The sequence below is a fragment of the Tachypleus tridentatus genome, chromosome 12 (genome assembly GCF_004210375.1).
Source record: "Tachypleus tridentatus isolate NWPU-2018 chromosome 12, ASM421037v1, whole genome shotgun sequence".
Lineage (NCBI taxonomy): Eukaryota > Metazoa > Arthropoda > Merostomata > Xiphosura > Limulidae > Tachypleus > Tachypleus tridentatus.
In genome coordinates, this window is record NC_134836.1 from 76,108,471 (window position 1) to 76,126,799 (window position 18,329).

The following is an 18,329-nucleotide window of genomic DNA, read 5'->3' on the forward strand; positions in this document are numbered from 1 at the left end:
AATCATTTAATTACAATCTTGGTAAATACATAGCATGGGCATTCTCCAAATATGTAACATCAGCCAGCTCATTCATCAAAGACTCTTTTAATTTCAAGTCTAATCTAAATCAACTTAATCATAAAGCCTTAATGGCCAGTTTCGATGTTATATCCCTCTTAAAATATTTTCTCAACCCAAACGAGCCGTTTTTGCATATATATTTCTCTAAAAGTGGGTTTTCTTGACATCACTGATAGTTTAGAGAAATATACATAACAGTATATTTATATAACTCAGTTATATACAAGTAAGCTTACATTGCAAGAGCACCCTGTTGCACCCAATTAACAAAACCAGGACTGCCTTAAGCAAAACAAACCTTTATTTAACAGTCACCATTTCAAGCATGTTAACATCCAGTCTTTTTAATTCTTTAAACTATATTACAAAATTTTTACTTTTTCTTGTTCCTAGACAGAAAGTGTTATTTCAAAATTGCTTATGCCTAACCTAAATGGAAAAAGACCTATTTTTCTTTTCAAACTTTGGTTTTCTGACCCGAGTAAGGAAATTTTCAAATTTACCCATTTTCCACAACATTCCAGGTAGATTCAATGCTGAGTAGCTGATAGAGAATTTTCTCAAACTTACAAGGATTTTCAAGAACTTTCTAGAATGTTGTAGAACTTATGAAAATTTCAAGAACCTTTAGAATTTTCTAGAACTTTCCATATACAGGGGCTCACCATTCTCCACTTCCATTTAGTTCTAGCTGCCTAAGTGAACATGTAGACCTATCTAAGGAGGTTTTACCAAGTTTCCCTGTTATTTTTGCCTCTGGGACAGCAGAAACACTGAGGCATACTACAACAGGAAGCACTGGCCACAACAGACTGAGTTCTCTGTGGGGAGGTACAATGTCAAGTGTGAGCCACTAGTGGACCTCCAGAATATATTGTTCCCACCATTGCACATAAAATTGGGTCTTATGAAACAATTTGTCACAGTTCTTAATAAGGAGTCTGCAACTTTCAAGTACCTTCGATACTTCTTTCCTAAGCTGTCTGAAGCACAAATAAAGAAGATACTGGAGTGCACAGAATTCCCAAAAAACTCCAGAAGAAGGAAAAAAAAACAATATTGGAGCAGTTTTGTCGCAGTGGTTCAGGGATTCTTGAGCAATCACAAGGCCGAAAATTATGTGGAACTGTTGAGGCTCTGGTGAAGAATTACAACAAAATGGGCTGCAAGATGTCTCTGAAAGTCCACATCCTTGACACTCATCTTGAAAAATTCAAGGATAACATGAGAACATACTCAGAGAAACAAGGTGAGTGCTTCCACCAAAGTATACTGGACTTTGAATGCCACTACCAAGGAGCATATAACAAAAACATTATGGGAGACTATCTGGGGGAGCGATACGTGAAAGTAATTTATATTACAGTCTCAAATCTCGAAAAACTCCTCACTTCTAAACATTTTTGTTCATTTTTATATAATTTTAGTATAAATATATGTAAATCTTGATTCATATGTTGTTTTATTCAGATCTTATGCAAATGAAAATGTGCAAATTTGCCTGTTTTTAAATAACAAATAGGTTAATTTCTAAATTTCATTATCCAGGTCACAAAAGCAAAGTTTGAAGGGAATCATGACCATTTTCTGTACTTTTACAACATAAGCAATAAAGAAATAACACATACTATCCAGAAACAAAATTTGTGTTACACAGTTTTATCATTAATCATGTTCAATAAACTTTTGAAAGACTGATATACATTTATCTCCTTTTTTTAAAAGTTTTTCATTGACTTATTTCCTTCTTGCTTTTCATGCGGTGTTTCTCAAGACGTCAAGGTTGTATTTGTAACTGAGTTCTAAATACAATGAGGTCCCCAACTGTAATATTTATTGTTTATCATTATTGGCTGCTAATTCCTTTTTTCACCCTTTATTTAAGCTTTTCAAACACCAAATATCTGTACAAAAGCCAACTTCAAGATGAAATAATAAAATCACTCACAATAGAATTACATTTTTTGTTATTTTTTTAATTAGTACCACTTATTAATAATACTTATAAAAGCAGATACTCCATTTAAAACTATGTTACCTTGGTAACACTGTGGACACCATTGTTTTGGTTCTTGATTTATTATGTAATAAAAAAGAAACAGTAGCAAAAAGAACAAGAAGTTCACACTCTTATTGGGATATTTATAAACATTCACAGAACTTGTGACTCAATTATTACAAATATAAAGAGACAGAAATAATGAAATAAAATTACACCGATTAAAGGAAAAGTATCGGGAAAATTACATTTCCTTATATAACTGCATATTATTGTGTGGATCATTCTTATTATTATGAGATGTACATAGCATAATTGTCTGAGCCTAATTTATGTAATTAACCATACGTACAGTCCCAGGAAGATTACATTCCCTCATGAATTGTTTATTTTATTTAATCCATGCAAGATGTTCACTTTCACTGATCATAGCTAAAAAAATACAGATGGACCACACCTTTCTCATTGGAAAATCCAACTAAAAAGATGAAATTTCTCAAGCAAAGTTAAATTCCCTTGGAATCAAGGAATATCATGTTTTAATCCCTAAGATATTGTTATAAAAGGAAAAGTTGTACGGTAAAGTTTTAATGAGAAGATATTAAAATAACATTTTAATGAATAATCCAAGCCATCTGTACATAGAGAATGCTACCACCTGCCTGATTAGGATTAAAGAATGACAGAAAATAAAGAGGGATATTTATCTAGATGGTTAAAATCTTTTGCAGGTTCTTAGAATGCACTAAAACAAGTTTTTGTGATTTATTTAATAAGATGGTTTTTGTTTTATGGACATTTCTCAACTGTAAAGTTTCCTCTGCACCAATACAATAAACTCGAATGTTTATCAAAACGTTACCAATTTGTTGAAATATTTCAAACGAAAGGTTTGGGCCTTTGTCACATTAGGACTTTCTCTCTTTGGATCATCATAAAAAAATACAGTGGGGTCCTAAAGTACACAAGTTAAATGATTATGAATTTCACTTAAGCTGCTGCAAATAGGAAAGTTGTAACCCTGGAAATGTAAGGTTTACAATATGTTGAAGTTTAGCAACCACAGTTACAAAGTTCTAAAGAGAGCCAAATTGAAGACTTGTTTCCATCATAAAATCAGTTTGCAGAATAACTTATTAGAAAGTATAGTGGGTTCCACTAACAGATTTCTCTACAGCTAAGATGGAAAAGGTAAAAGGTTTTGTTTGACTCTTCTTCCACCTACTTGTTATTGATGTTCTTTATGTTCTAAAACGTTACACACAAACACTACACATATTCATATAAAGCACATAATCTCACTTATAAATAACTAAAACAATTCAGTTTAAAATTTACCTTGTTCGTGGGTAATGAGTAAGTCTGGTGTTCATAGTGCTCGGACAGACTGTCGTAAGGTGAATACAGTAATCTTTTCGATCAGCATATATCTCCTCGGCCAAAGCAGCCATGAAACCCACAACTCCAAATTTTGAAGCACTGAGTAATACAAGCAAAAATGGACATTTGAACAAATTTGTTAGGACAATTCAGCTTCATTCAAGATTTTTTGGGGAGATGTTTGCACAAACCTATTGAAGACTGGTTTGTTGTGCTCACTGTCTATAATTTAGAACTTACAGACTAGAGGGATGACAGATACATTCTACCAAGTATTTCGCTATCTGTCTGATCTAACAACAAGATCTGACCACAACCATAACACACCCATAGCTTTAAAGTGTAGAACGTAATTTTTTTTCTTTTCCACATAGTTTGCTACTTAGATCCCACACAAATAAGAAAACATACCACTACATATATAAAGTTTATGTACTGATGTAAAAATTCATGAGGTTTTTTTTAGTGCTGAAATTTATGTTACTGCCTTCTGGTAGTAGGTCAGTTATTGAAAACATTTGGCATTTTTCAATTTCATCAATACATATTTTTTGCATAATCCTGTCATTTGTTTATACAATCAATTAATTATAAACTGAACTAAATACACAAGGCTATCCTTGATTGAAAACAGAAATTCATACAAGATAGTCCGAGTTAAACTAAACAAACTATCATAATTATTTATTACACATTTTTGGTATCATGTTTTCATTATTGTAAAGATAAACTGGAACCAACAACAAATTCTGAACATGGATGACCATTTTAAAATCTGGAATATTAAAGAATCCCTTTACGTCAAATTACACTAACCCACACTTCCCTTTTATACCTAGAATCTCTGTGACCAAATAACACAGTTTGAATAATGGCATGACCAGACAGTTTCAGATATGTTCACTCACTCAGGGAAACAAAAATAACTCATTACGGACCATAATAACTACGAAAAAAAAGATGCTACACCATTCACAGTTTTGACTTCAATCTGAAGCATAATCCTAGTCTAAGAACAGACAGAAGAACAGCATTATAACCAAATTTCTACTACTTTCACACAGTTATTTTTTTTAAGAACTTGTGCAAAGTTTATATAATTATATTAAGCACATAATCTATTAGATCAATACAGATGTACACAACATTTATAGTAACACTTATGATTAACTAATTCACAGTTAAGTCATAAAATGTGCTATATCAATTCAAGGTTAATTTCTTGTGTTTTTGTGTTTTGTGTGTGGGGGAGAGAAAATTACAGTTGAAGGTTTATTTTAACTGTACTATTAAAAATAATTAGAAGAGAGTCATTTCACATAGGTGGATCTGTTATTTTCAAGAGTAGAATAACGTAATGTGGGAATGTAACTGAAAAACAGAATCCGATTATCTGTGTGTAGACAAGTCACATGTTAACAACATTGAAGTGGATACAAATGTAAGGCAAAAAGATCAACTTGAAGGTTGAAGAAAACCTAACAACAACACAGAACAGCTTACTTATCAGTGTAATCTGTTTATTTAAAGCTAATAACACAGAACAGCTTACTTATCAGTGCAATCTGTTAATTTAATTTTATATGTTCTTATTTTTTTAAATATTTTTTTTACTCAAATCAGCTACAAATTTGAAATAGTAGAAAATTAAATACAAACGTGTAGCCTGTTTGTACAGAAGACAATGTATTTATGTCATTTTCATAAAATAGAATAAAACTAATGGGTAAAATTAAAAGATTGTTAAAAATTAGAAGTTTCAATAATATGTCGCTGAATGTAAAAGGTGTAATATAAAAAAAGACGTGTACACAAGTTAATAATAATTTTTGGTTAGAGGAAGCCACAGTATCTACTTAGATCAAATTAAAAATAAACCCAGGAATGAGTATAGCTAATTAAATATACTTTTCTTACATTCTTCCTTATAAATATTAGAATGCATTATTTTATCAGTTGGACAGCAACTAAAAATTTAAAACTTTGTTTAAATGACACAGAAGGTATTAAATGTTGATATATAATGATGTTGGAGTCAAGTTAACATCTTAGGCTTAAAACTATTACGATTGGGCAATCAGCAAAATAACTTATCTGCTTCATGCTTTAGATAAAATGATTAGATTTGTTGTGTGTCCATTTCAACATTAACAGAAAATGTGTGGAACAAATGATGTTTTTCTGTTATTTTTTTTTTTATTTTAAAGTTGTTCTGATTGTGTTTGTTAGAGAAAAACTTAGTAGTTTTCCAGGATCTTTCAGGTATGACAACTAAACCTATTAAAAGGACAACCATTATGGTGAATTTTATTTATGAGATTTTCCTTTACTGTGAGTCTATAAATAGAGCAAAACTATTTCATAACTTTGAACATAAGCCCCACAGGTGCATCAAGTTGTGATAACAAATATAGTATCATTTCAAGGTTATCATAGAATATTTATTTTAGCATTCAAATTTCAGATAATGTATATCACAAAATAATATAACTTTTTAATTATATAACAGCATAATCTATATGTAATTAATATTACATACTTGAATAAATTTTGGATAAACTTTAGTTGAATATAAATGTAGTAAAGTATGGTAACATAATTTTAACATCATCTGCCTATAAATGCACACAAGCATCTGTCTACACGTAAAACAACTACATACACACAGTTTCATATATATAATTTCTATATTGAAAAGTCTTATAATACAACATCTATATGCATCCATAAATTATATCCTTACCAGTAATCTACAAGATTAGCACATCCAAGTAGTCCAGCTATAGATGCTATGGCTACAATGTGACCATGTCCGAGCTCCAACATACGAGGAAGAAACTGCCTGACAGTCTGAAACAGTTAAAATAAATATTTTTTAGTGGCTATTTTATTAAATTTCTTATTTTGTAAAGATATGATTATCACCATAAACTTGTAGACAATGCTTCTGATTCAATTGTGAAAAGAAGATAGTGAAAGTAAGTGCTGTGCATTCTCAATTTCTGTTGGCAGTTGTATTTGTTAAATACTTGTTTATTCCAAGTTAGACAGTTCATGAAACTATATTCTGTAAGTTAAGATTCCCAATTTGCCCATGAAGAAGAAAGGTCCACCTTTCAAAAGTGCTCAGGTCATAGGGTTTTTATTCATTTCTATCAAGACTTCTTGAACCTATGAGTTTTTTTGACATCATAATTGGATGTTAATTATTTTTAATTAAGGTTAAAGTCTAAGTTATATAAGTTCCTTAAATTTGCTAAAACATACACATAGATCTTATGTACTAGATACTTTTAATGACCTAACAATATAAAGCAATCTCAGCTATTAGCAACAAAAGCTTTAAAAATACTGTAAATCAATTATTTTTCTCACTACACTTGAGACCCTACAGAAGAATGTAGCATTAAAAATATAATAACTGATCTAAAGTATTCCTTTAATGTAATCTTAGTTTTATTACGAAACAATCAGAGAATACTCCACTAGAAAGTAGCAGGTCTCATGGAAAAGTGATTACATGTTTGAAACATTTTTAAATTAAAATTTTGTGACATAAAAACACAAATCATATGTATGCATAAAAATAAATAGCCCTATGTTAAGAGTTACAACTGTATACATAAATTATGTTTGAAAGGCAATTTGGTAATCTAAATGAACCCATATGCTTATTAAACAAATAAATTCTTTTTCAGGATCTCAAAACTTCAGATGCTTGTACCTAATCTTAAGATAGTTTCTATACAAATACAATTACATATAGTTATGTAAGAATTGACAATGACTACATATTGTCAATTTTCAGATGTTTCTCAGGTTATACAGTATTTCTGGAGTTTTTTTATTTTGACTGGAGTTATTCTTGCTATGAATAATTTCTATCTTTATACTGCTAACTGTTTTGTCATTACATTTCCTATAAATTTACACAAATAGTGCACCATGAACTGAATGATGTGTTTGTGCTCAGCTTGTTCTGTTACAATCTAACACTACATGTGGAGCTGGGCAATCACTGGAATTCTAATAAATTAAACATCAGTTTATCATTAATCAGTTACATTCAAGTAACTGATTATTCTCACATGAGACTTGAATAATCATGATAACCAAAAATTGTAATAATTAGAAAACTAATTCTGAGTAGTTGAGTATTTTTCTCAGTCAGTGATGAAAATAATCAATTTAGCTGAAAACCTCAAATTAATTGAAAATAATGAGAAATCATAATGGAAATAATTTGATCGCTTGAATGATTGGAATAATTAAAAACAGTGATAACACAGGCCTGCATATTTAAACTTCATAAAAGTTGTTTCAATTTTAACAATGGAATTTTCATGATGTTTCAATCCTAGAAGAATCATTATCAAGTACATAAGTTTCACTGCTATAGGTTTTAACATGTCAATCAACATTCAAACAGTAAATAAACTCAAAACAAAACTGTCTGCCCTCTCACAATGTTAATAAATTACATATATTATTTATATATTTACTGAATTAACTCCGTAAATCCGAACAGATTCTGCCAGAGTCTGGCCGAAAATCCTGACTCATCCATCACACAGTAACAACATCTCATAGCGTTTCTTTTTTTATTCTTTACCATTAAAACGTGTGTACTTGAGAATCATTGTACCAGAACTGAAATAATGTACTTATTTTACAAACAGCCTTCATTGCTGCAAAACAATAATTCTCAAATAGTATCAGCAAAATTGTCAATGAGTAAGTAAGTAGTTAGACTACTGGGACACTTATGACCCTGTTCCATGAGTAAGAGAAAACATATGTAATTGTATATAAAATTGTTGTATTTATTTTTCACAACTAGGATCCAAATCAATTACATATAAACCATTTGTCTGTGTTTTTGTTTCTTTGACACATATACAGGCATATACAGTTTACACATGCATGTTAGTTAAAGTTCTGAAAGTGCAAGTCCCTGACACAAAACAAATTGAAGCTGCCTAGTTCAACTATTCTGTTTATCTGAAGCCTAAAATCTAGAACCTAGTACAGAAAGGAAATGTTGTTTGAAAATGGTTTAAATCAACTTTTACCTTTTAACATTTTTTTTTACTTTCTGGAGGTGTGTAGTTAATAATACAATCACCTTTGATTTTAACAATTTGTATAAAACAAAATTAAAACAATTACATTACAAGTACAATAATATGACTTGTAAACTATTCCAACGAATAATATATTTCAAACTTCATATCAGCTGTAGTGATATCACTGTAAATTCACATTTACTGAAAAAAAGGTGATGTAATTATAACTTTCAATCATATCCTTCCACCTTGAAACATATCACCCATTTTAACAAAGTGAAAAATTTTAAAATCATCTCACCCAAAAATGAGAAAGTGTATTGATTTCAAGAGTTCGCCGAATTTGCTGGTTGTTCAAACAAAGAAGAGTTTGGCAGTGCATAATTCCAGCATTATTGATTAAGATGGTGATGTCTCCAATGTCTCGTCTAACTTCATGAGCTACCAACTCTACTTTCTGTTCATCTGTGACATCACAATGGTATGCAAATGCAACCCCACCTTTTCTTTTGACATCTGCTGCTGTCTTTTCAACAGCTTTCTGACAGTGGAAAACAAATACAAAAACAATCAGGTCTGGTAAACAAACAATTATGAATATTATATGCTAAGCTTTCTTCTGCAGTGTAACTAAAGAATTATAAATGTAATGTATGCACAGAAAACTTAGAACTGAGAGAAAAAAAAAATCTGAAATTGGAAAATTGGGAACTATGTTGCCTGAAATATGGGCTTCATATTTTTGTTTTATTTTATTCTAAACAAATGAACACAAATATTTTCTAATGACAAACTGAAAACAACAAAATTGCAACAGCAGTGTGCAATAAACTTGTGCACAATTTTCAACAAGCATACAAATTTAATGCCTTCAATAAAAAGTTTTTATTTATTTTGGGTGTGGGATTCAAAAGTGATCTGCAAATAAAAGGATCCCTCCCCACAAAATATATTTTCACAACACTTATTTTGTCAACATAATGCTGTATACAAAAATGTTTTAAAGCAAATTTATTCTCAACATAACAAACCACCTGAATGACAAGAAGTATTCAAAAGGATACAGGACCTTAAAAAAAAATATTATAAAACAGTATTTTCTAGGTTTTCAGATTATAGCCAGAGTTATGATCATTAATGTCTAGCATATCAACTACAGAAGGTACAATCACAACTGAATGTACTGATAATTTCCCTAACTTAATTTTCTTACACAAACATATAGATTAAAAAGCCTAAAAGTATCACAAACAGCACATGAGGATAAATGACAGTTCTATAAAGAACTTTATTAATAGCCTGGAGAAAAACATTGTAATTTAACTACATAAGAAAACACAAACACCTTGTTATAATTTTTGTACAAATATAAAAACCAAAATAAATGTGCATCTGTCCTTAAAATGTACAAAATTTAACAAATAAAAACCCTTATAAAGAGGTACTCATGTGGGTGATGTTAACCTGTCTTTGAAATAGAAAAAAAGATGTGTGTAAATATAAAATGAAAAGCAACTCATACAAGTTCCACTATTAGTACCGCCTTAAAAAATAAGTTTTGATAGTGAGTACCAGCAGAATTTTACCCATGCTTAACATGTTGGCTCCCACTCTATTTTCTTTTTAAAGGGCCACATATTGGCTGGGACACAACAGCTACATATTCACTCTTCCTAAAAAAAGTAATTGTGAAATGACTAGAGGGACCTGGAAAGTATCAGTAAAACAGAATTTGGAGCCAACAGATTAAAGGTACTGGTCTTAAAGACATTTTCCTAAACTGATTGAGTCCAATTATTTTAAACGTTGAATTGCTTTATGAGATGATCATAAAACTGAGAGCTAGGCCTGCAAATGTTAGGGAAATAAATGGTTCCTAAAATACAATACCAGCAGAATTTTACCCCTGATAAATATAATCATAAAATAAGGCAATTGGTAATAAGCATATTTAATCTACATACAAACTAGGAACAGACTATATTTAAAATTATTTCGTGCTCAAAATGAATACAGGAAGCAAGTATTACTACTTAACCATTTCACAACAGGTCACAGGCCAAAGGCTATTTAGATCATGTTTGTTAGCTTAAATTGAAATTTATATTGAACTATTATTTTATGAAATTATGTCAATAAGTTTGGAATCATGTTGTAGATTATAATTCAAATTTTAATACTATATGTGAGTTAATTTCTTAAAAGTAAATATTTAAAGAACACACCAAAATAGATTGTAGCGAGTCACATGCTATGTTAAAATCAGAAATGTTTAAAATTAGATATTTATGGGATCAAAATACTTCGGCTATAGTTTCAAACAAATTAGGAACTCAAATTACCAAATTTAACAAGCTATAATATAAGAATCTCATATTGTTTTATTTTGCTGAGATATGGCTTATGTATTGAATCAAACACAGTAACACTGTGCACCTCTTTCCATTCGTGGAAACAGTCCCTTATACATAGTTACTTCTTTTATATATATATATATATACACACACACGTGTGAATAACCAATTGACAGCTTAGAATATCCCCCAAGTGGTTTCCTCAGCCATTTTACTCTGTGAATGGGCTACAACATTCTTTGAAACCAAGGTTTCAAGAAAGTAGGTTGTGGGTCATTCCATGTCAAATCATCCAGGAGGCTGCAGGTGACCCCCACAGAATGCCTTGAAAAATTCACATTTGCTCATCTACCCATATAATGAGAAACTGCCAAAGATTAGATCAATATCTCTAATAATTTCTGATTTACATCCCTGTAAAATTTAATTAATTTTTGTTTATTTTTGGCAAATTCATTTTTGGGCAACTTTGGCTGCTTAAAGCTGCAAGAGTAATGATGGTAGAAGGCTGAAATTTGCTACACTGACTGAATTAATCTCAAAGAATTCAAAAATGGTCTCAAACAAAGTTTGTCTCTCTTAGGATTTGCATAGTGAGGTTGTAAAATCACCTGAAAACCCAAAATCGAAAAAAACATGGATCTATATTATAAACCATAGCTCTAAGACTTAATATGTTACAAAGCCGAATAATTTTTCTAATGTCCTATAACATATCAGTTGATAAATCATCAATTGCTGTAATTAAAAGTCTGTTAGATCTCCTGTAAAAAAAATCAGCTGCATGCAACTTTTTATGATTTAGCTAACAATTGCCCTACTTCAGGCCACAGTTTGATCATGTCACCAGTTATTCAGCCTTTTCAGATTTTTATCATATATTCTTACATCTCTCAATATGATCTACAAAAAAATCAGGATGGTGGTCAACCTACTTTTTGAGTTATAATTTTTTAAAGTGTCCTCTGACCACACGTTTTATATGTACAAAAAATTCAGTTCAGGTGTGTTACTGTGTGCAAATATATCCATACAATTTTGAAAAATATCTGTCAGAATTTTATGAATCCCACTGAAATATTCTAACCAGCCTTTCACAATGTTAAATAATGAAGTTGTGAGAAACAAGAAAGAATTAATTCATTTCTGAAGAAGTTTATTGGCATGACTAGTTAGATCACATGGCAATGCAAATATATTGTGTATGCATTACAGATATGCAGATATGGTTGACTTTAAGATTCATAATATAATAAATACAAAGGTAAATCAGACACAAAAAGCACAGTGCTACAACAAGGGATAACCGAGAACGATTATAGTCACACCAAACTGCAATAATCATGGCAATGAAATGTTTCAAAAAACTGCTTTGGTGATAAATTAGCCTTAACAACATCAAATAACATTGCTTTTTTCAGACAGCTTGAATAAATTTCTGAAATTTCGAGTTTGATTATGTTGAGATCACTTTGACTTAAAACATAGTGGCGAGCACTACTGCCTTGCATGGTAGGTGCATTTATCAGACAAAGAATATGCTGGAAAGGAATACAGCTTTCATCTTTACGTGACCTTGCAGGCCATGAGAACAGTTCATTTCTTGATTTCTTGATAAATGGCACCAACACATCAGAATGTTCATCTGATCTATCTTTTACGTTTCCCACATAACATTCATGAACGTATACGCATGCCACACATTTCCCTGGCTGATAATTGTCATTGCTATCATTAGACCCTATTTGAGCTGCTGCAGCATCACTTTCACTGTTACTACCAACAGTTACAACTGTGTACACATCATCATCTGATAGCCTTCTCATATACAATTTGTTGGTAGAATAAAGCTATGATGTGACCTAATACCTGTCACAGTTTTGTATTTGTCATAGTGCTCAAGTAGATCAAACTTTATACAATTTTGCAGGACTGATTCCTGATTGACAAGAACTGAATGCCCTGAATGTGGTCCTTTGCTCAATGGTACATATCAGAGACATTTAAAATTTGATAATTTATTATTTTTCACAACCTTGATTCTTTTGAAGATCATGTTCAGAGATGTATGAATATATGGTAAAGACCAATTAGAATATTTCAATGGGATTCATAAATTATTTAAAAATTGTATGGATATATTTGCACACAGTAACACACCTAAACTGAAGTTTTTTTTATTCAAGTAAACAACATATGGTCAGAGGATACTTTAAAAAATATAACTCAAAAAGTAGGTTGAACACCATCCTGATTTGTTTTGTAGATCATATTCAGAGATGTACAAATATATGGTAAAAATCTGAAAAGGCTGAATAACTGTTGACATGGTCAAACTGTGGCCTGAAGTAGGGCTATTTTTAGCTAAATCATAAAAAGTTGCATGTAACTAAATTTTTTTACAGGAGATCTAACAGACTTTTAATTACAGCAATTGCTGATTTATCAACTGATATGTTATAGGACATTTGAAAACAAAATTCAGCTTTGTATCAGAGTCTAAGAGCTATGGCTTATTAAATAAACCAATGTTTTTTACGATTTTGGGTTGTCAGGTGATTTTACAGCCTCGCTATGAAAATCCTAAGAGAGATAAACTTGGTTTGAGACCATTTTTGAATTCCGAGAGATTAATTCAATCAATGTAGCAAATTTCGGGCCTTCTACCGCCAATACTCTTACAGCTTTAAGCAGCCAAAGTTGCCCGAAAATGAATTCGCCAAAAATAAACAAAAATTAATTAAATTTTACAGGGCTGTATATCAGAAACTATTAGAGATATGATCTAATCTTTGGCAATTTTTCATTATATGGGTAGATGAGCACATGTGAATTTTTCAAGGCATTCTGAGGGGGTCACCCATAATATTTTCCAAAATCTGGATGATTTGACATGGAATGACTCTTGTGTCTTTAATCAGCTTGAAGTTTCATATTTTTTTAAACATAATCACATGTTAGTTACTAAGTTTAATAACTAATGGTAAAATTATGCAGCATCAGTATATAGTTATTTTATGATTTTTTGGTTATTCAGCTGCATATATAAAACCTAAAAAATTGTTTTTGATATCGTCCATGTGCAAAATTGTAAAAGGCTTAGTAACATGTGTCCAGCAGCAACTGAGTACAAAGGTTATAGCAAGAAGAGAAAATTGTTTGCTTTACTTCTTGATTTATTATTCTACATTTTGATAAAAATAAGTTTAATAGTTTATTCCTAAATAGTAATGATCTATATACATACATATAATGTATAATAATTGAAATGTAACTGTATATTACAAAATACTAGTCCACTAAAATCCAGCCAAGACAAGGAAGTTTAAAGGTTGGTTTTATATTACTGGATATGTAAGGAGTGTAAATTTTGTAATGTCACCTTGAGATGGCTGGAAGGTACATATAATAAAAAATAATATATATATATAGCACCATGAAACTTAAGCTACTTATAGTAAACACTTGTATTTTTGTGCTATAATGTGTATTCATTCTAGCATTAAAAAAGCATAACTTATATTTATTTCCTAACTTTTATGATGGTTACGAGGTCAGTCAAGTAACAGACCACACATAAATAGTTAGAGTATAGAAAATAAACTCTTACCGAAAAGAAATATTTGAAATGTGTTTAGGAGGTTTTGGAGATTATGCAAATAGTATACGAGATTTCTGGGATGAAGAATAGTTTTTCAATAGTGACATGAAATCACTTTGCACTCTGACTAGTAACAAAACAGACAAATTTTTATAAAAACATTTCATTAAAAAATCTGATTTTTTGTGTATAAAAGAAATGTAATCTTTACTAAAAGTGTATCAACTTTTGTGAAGATATACACATTGTATCAAACTTTATATTACAAATACTTAACATGTGCAAATGTGTAGACAAACCTGTATGTATTATATCAAGCCCATAGCAAAAGGTTAATTAGAGACAATTTGGAAAGGTTGGTTGATCTATAACATAATCACTGACTGAAGTGTATAGATAAAAAATGTCAACATATTTCTGCCATCTGAATAAACAGTATCAACATCTGATTCACTTAAGATCATGGAGAATGCACTGGGTGTTGAGGCTGCTTAGAAAAACATTTCATAAATTAAGTGAAAATTGTGGGTAAAGAGCAGTCCAGGATTTTGTTTGATGGTAACATTGGAGTACCAAAGAAGAGATGATAATCACTTCATCTGCCATTAACTTTACGAGAGAACACATTTCATTTAACAAATTAATAGGTTTTTGCATCTGTTGAAACTAATACAGTGGTTGGAAGACTACATAGTGTTAACACACAACTAAAGATTACTCATCCTTTAATTGTCAGTGTGAACCAACAGTGGTTGAAAAACTAAGTGGAATTCCACATAAACTTGAAGATTAATAATCTTTGAATCATTAGTGTGCTCTGTAATGCTCATAAATTAGAACTTTTTCTTTTAATGCCAACATTATTCAATATCTTATGCTATTTCAGAAAACAGTTAATGGTGATACCACTGGAAAACTAAAATGTTAACAATTACAAATGTTTAGCCAAATTAATTTCACTTAGTGTTATAGCTATAATGTCAAACTTTTCAAAGGGAGAATACTGATATCCAAAACAATGAATGGTGTGCTATTCTCCTGTAGAGGGCTGGTCTTGTGTATAGTTTAGTGGACAGGATGGCCTAGATGGTCCCTTATTGCCCTTAAATGCTACATTCAACTTTAAGACCATACACAGATAATTCTGACCCTATCTTGAAGAAGTTTTGAAGTTGATTGATAATAGAAGTAAATACTATCGCAATGTGAAACTAGAGGTTTTTCACCAAAAATATTAAAATGATAAAAAAGGGAAACATTTTAAATATTAAAGATAAAATAAAGATTTGTACCAGAGGTATTTGACAAATAGCCATAGCTTAAAACAGTTCTGAATCCCAAACATTTTCCAAATTCACATGTTAACACTGTTATACATGGGTTGGAAAAAACAGATCACTTCTTCCATCATTATGGAGAAATATACGCTTTTGGTGCCCTCTAATCTTCACTGGTTTGGTTTGTTTTAAATTTTGCACAAAGCTACGCAAGGGCTATCTGTGCTAACCTTCACTGGCTCATCCAGAAGAAGTGAAATATTATTTTGTGAAGTTTACGTTTCTGATGAATTAAAAACAAATTTAAGTATGAATAAAATGTCAGATTTGAAACAACTTCATCATGAAGACAATTTTTCTTTACTTTTGCACTCTTGATTCTCTTTTCATCACTATTACTTACCTCAATCATGTAACATGCGAAAGATTTAGCAACCAAAACAGAATTCAAAAAGTCCAGAAATCAATATGGAATCAAAAAAACATGTTGAAACAAATCTTGTATTCTTAACCCTTAAACTGTCATCAGTTGATGCTGCTACCTGAAGCACTGCAACTGTTTAAGGGTTAAAAATGTTAATGGTATGAAATGTAAAGTTATAGACAGCAATAATGATTCAACTGTTGGCAGTTGCAATTGTTACATGATTGTTTATTCCAGTTAAGCAGTTTACAAAATCATGTATTGTAAGTTAATTAGTATTTTTAATTAATTTTACTATTACATGTACTTAATGTTCTAAACACAAAATACAATAAGCTACAAAATTACTTTAATAAAAAGAAATATATGATCATATAACTAAACACAAGAATGCTGAAAAACATAAATTTCTTTTCAAATTAAATTAATATTAGAAGTAACTTTTGAAATACACATTTCAATAGCAAATCCTGTCTTTTCTCATGCTGGGGTACTTACAATATGAAAAAAAATTAACTTATATCCCAAGATACTGTATTGTTTTACATGTGCAGAAAAAGTGATTCACTAGTGATTTGCACATAAAAAAATCCTTTTCCTCCCCTCCCTATGGTTATTTGATACAATAAAATTTTAAAACTAAATTATAAGTTTCTTGCTAAACTTGCCATTAATCCAGTAAATGTGCAGTTGAAGTTTAATGAATTGCATGATCTTTCATTTAAAATTTTCTATCTATGTACTGCCTTTGTTGTCCTAAAATATCATGTTAAATATTTCTTGTTTCAAAAGATGATGTAACCAACATGAGACAAATCAAGTATTTACTGGCTGAGATCTACCTTTTCAACTTAAATTTAACTGTAATTTATATTTAACTTTTCTGTATTTTTTTCTGATGTAAATTATTTTAAAGGAAAAAGCCCATTATAAATAATAAAAAAAAAGTTTTATGTTGAATGTTAATACAAACCTGGTCAACATCCCATAAAACTAATCTCACTCCAAAGTCAGCGAGCTGAAGGGCAAGTTCACGCCCTAAACCGTGTCCAGCTCCTGTGATAAGTGCATTTTCGCCTTCAACTGACTTATGTGCACGTGGAATGAACAAATACATAAAAGCTTCTACAACTGCAAAACCTGCTTTCAAAACGAGTTGAAATACCTCCACTAGTAGAAGAAAAATGTTGAATATGTACACAAACATTTTATGCAACTGGTATTACTACAGTTAGAATTATAATAAAAAGAAAGAGAAACGTCGAAAACTTAAGCCTACTACTACCAGTCTTGTAAGTACTAAAAAGTTACTTACTAGTAGCAGTTACTTCACTTAGTACCACAGACTCAAAGTTCCATCTCAGTTCACTTTTTCATTACTTATCTGGCAAAGTGAATATATTTCATGATATAGTACCGCTGAAATTTAATAACCTTTTATACATATCGGTACAAGCAAACGAGTTTTATTATGGTAATTGTAACATAATAATTTCACCCTTTAGTTCTAACTTCAAGAATATTATATTATTTAATTAACTATTAATAGTGTCTAATTCCTGTCTAACAGATGGCGCATTTTCTAAAATTGCTGCGCAGATTCCACTCATTATTTTGTTAAAAAACACACACACATATACATAATGAATTTGATAGCCCGCTTTTCGAAACTGCAATTTCAAAAATCGTGCTTATTTTCAACAATGGCATTAAATGCGTAGCTCCTACAAAGTTTGCAAATAAATGGTCACTTTGATGTTTTTCTTTTTTCTTAATTTTTTTAAAATTTCACTATTTTGGAAGAAACATTCCAAATACTTTGTGAAGACTTGTATCAATTCGGCATTAAGACATAATAAGTCCATGGTTATTACTATGGTAAAAATAATGAATGAAATACTCACGAATTTCCTCTTTCATAAATTGTATAGAATATGTATCTTTGTTTAAGTTCATCTGTGTTATATTTTTTAACTTCATGCAATTGTTGTTGTACTTTTGCCATCCGCATTTTGCTACTCTATTTACACAGTTACGATTAGCCCGGTATGGCCAAGCGTGTTAAGACCTTCGACTCTTAATCCGAGGGTCGCACCAAACAGCCGTGGGGGCATTATAATGTGACGGTCAATCCCACTATTTGTTGGTAAAAGAGTGGCCCAAGA

General features: G+C 30.7%; 1 protein-coding gene across 2 annotated transcripts; it reads right to left on the reverse strand.

Annotated features, from left to right (window-relative positions):
- Window positions 1-3,381: 3,381 nt before the first annotated feature.
- Window positions 3,382-17,727, reverse strand: LOC143233671 (17-beta-hydroxysteroid dehydrogenase 13-like). Of its 2 annotated transcripts, XM_076470158.1 has the most exons (5): window positions 17,480-17,727; window positions 17,138-17,334; window positions 8,810-9,049; window positions 6,186-6,292; window positions 3,382-3,541 (listed from the first exon to the last, which is right to left on the reverse strand). In XM_076470158.1, coding segments are annotated over exons 1-5 (690 nt in total). In that variant the 5' UTR covers window positions 17,481-17,727; the 3' UTR covers window positions 3,382-3,396. The 2 variants fall into 2 exon arrangements, with proteins under 2 accessions (XP_076326273.1, XP_076326272.1); XM_076470157.1 differs by lacking the exon at window positions 17,480-17,727 and having other exon boundaries at window positions 17,138-17,473.
- Window positions 17,728-18,329: the final 602 nt, after the last annotated feature.

Bases quoted from the DNA above. Each gene is read 5' to 3' on its own strand.
- LOC143233671 (XM_076470157.1), bottom strand. From the start codon at position 17,371: ATGTTTGTGTACATATTCAACATTTTTCTTCTACTAGTGGAGGTATTT. The intron at 6,293-8,809 runs GTGAGATGATTT...TAACTGTTTCAG, and splicing joins ATACACTTTCTCATTTTTGG to ACTGTCAGGCAGTTTCTTCC. The intron at 3,542-6,185 runs GTAAGGATATAA...TGTATTACTCAG, and splicing joins GCTAATCTTGTAGATTACTG to TGCTTCAAAATTTGGAGTTG.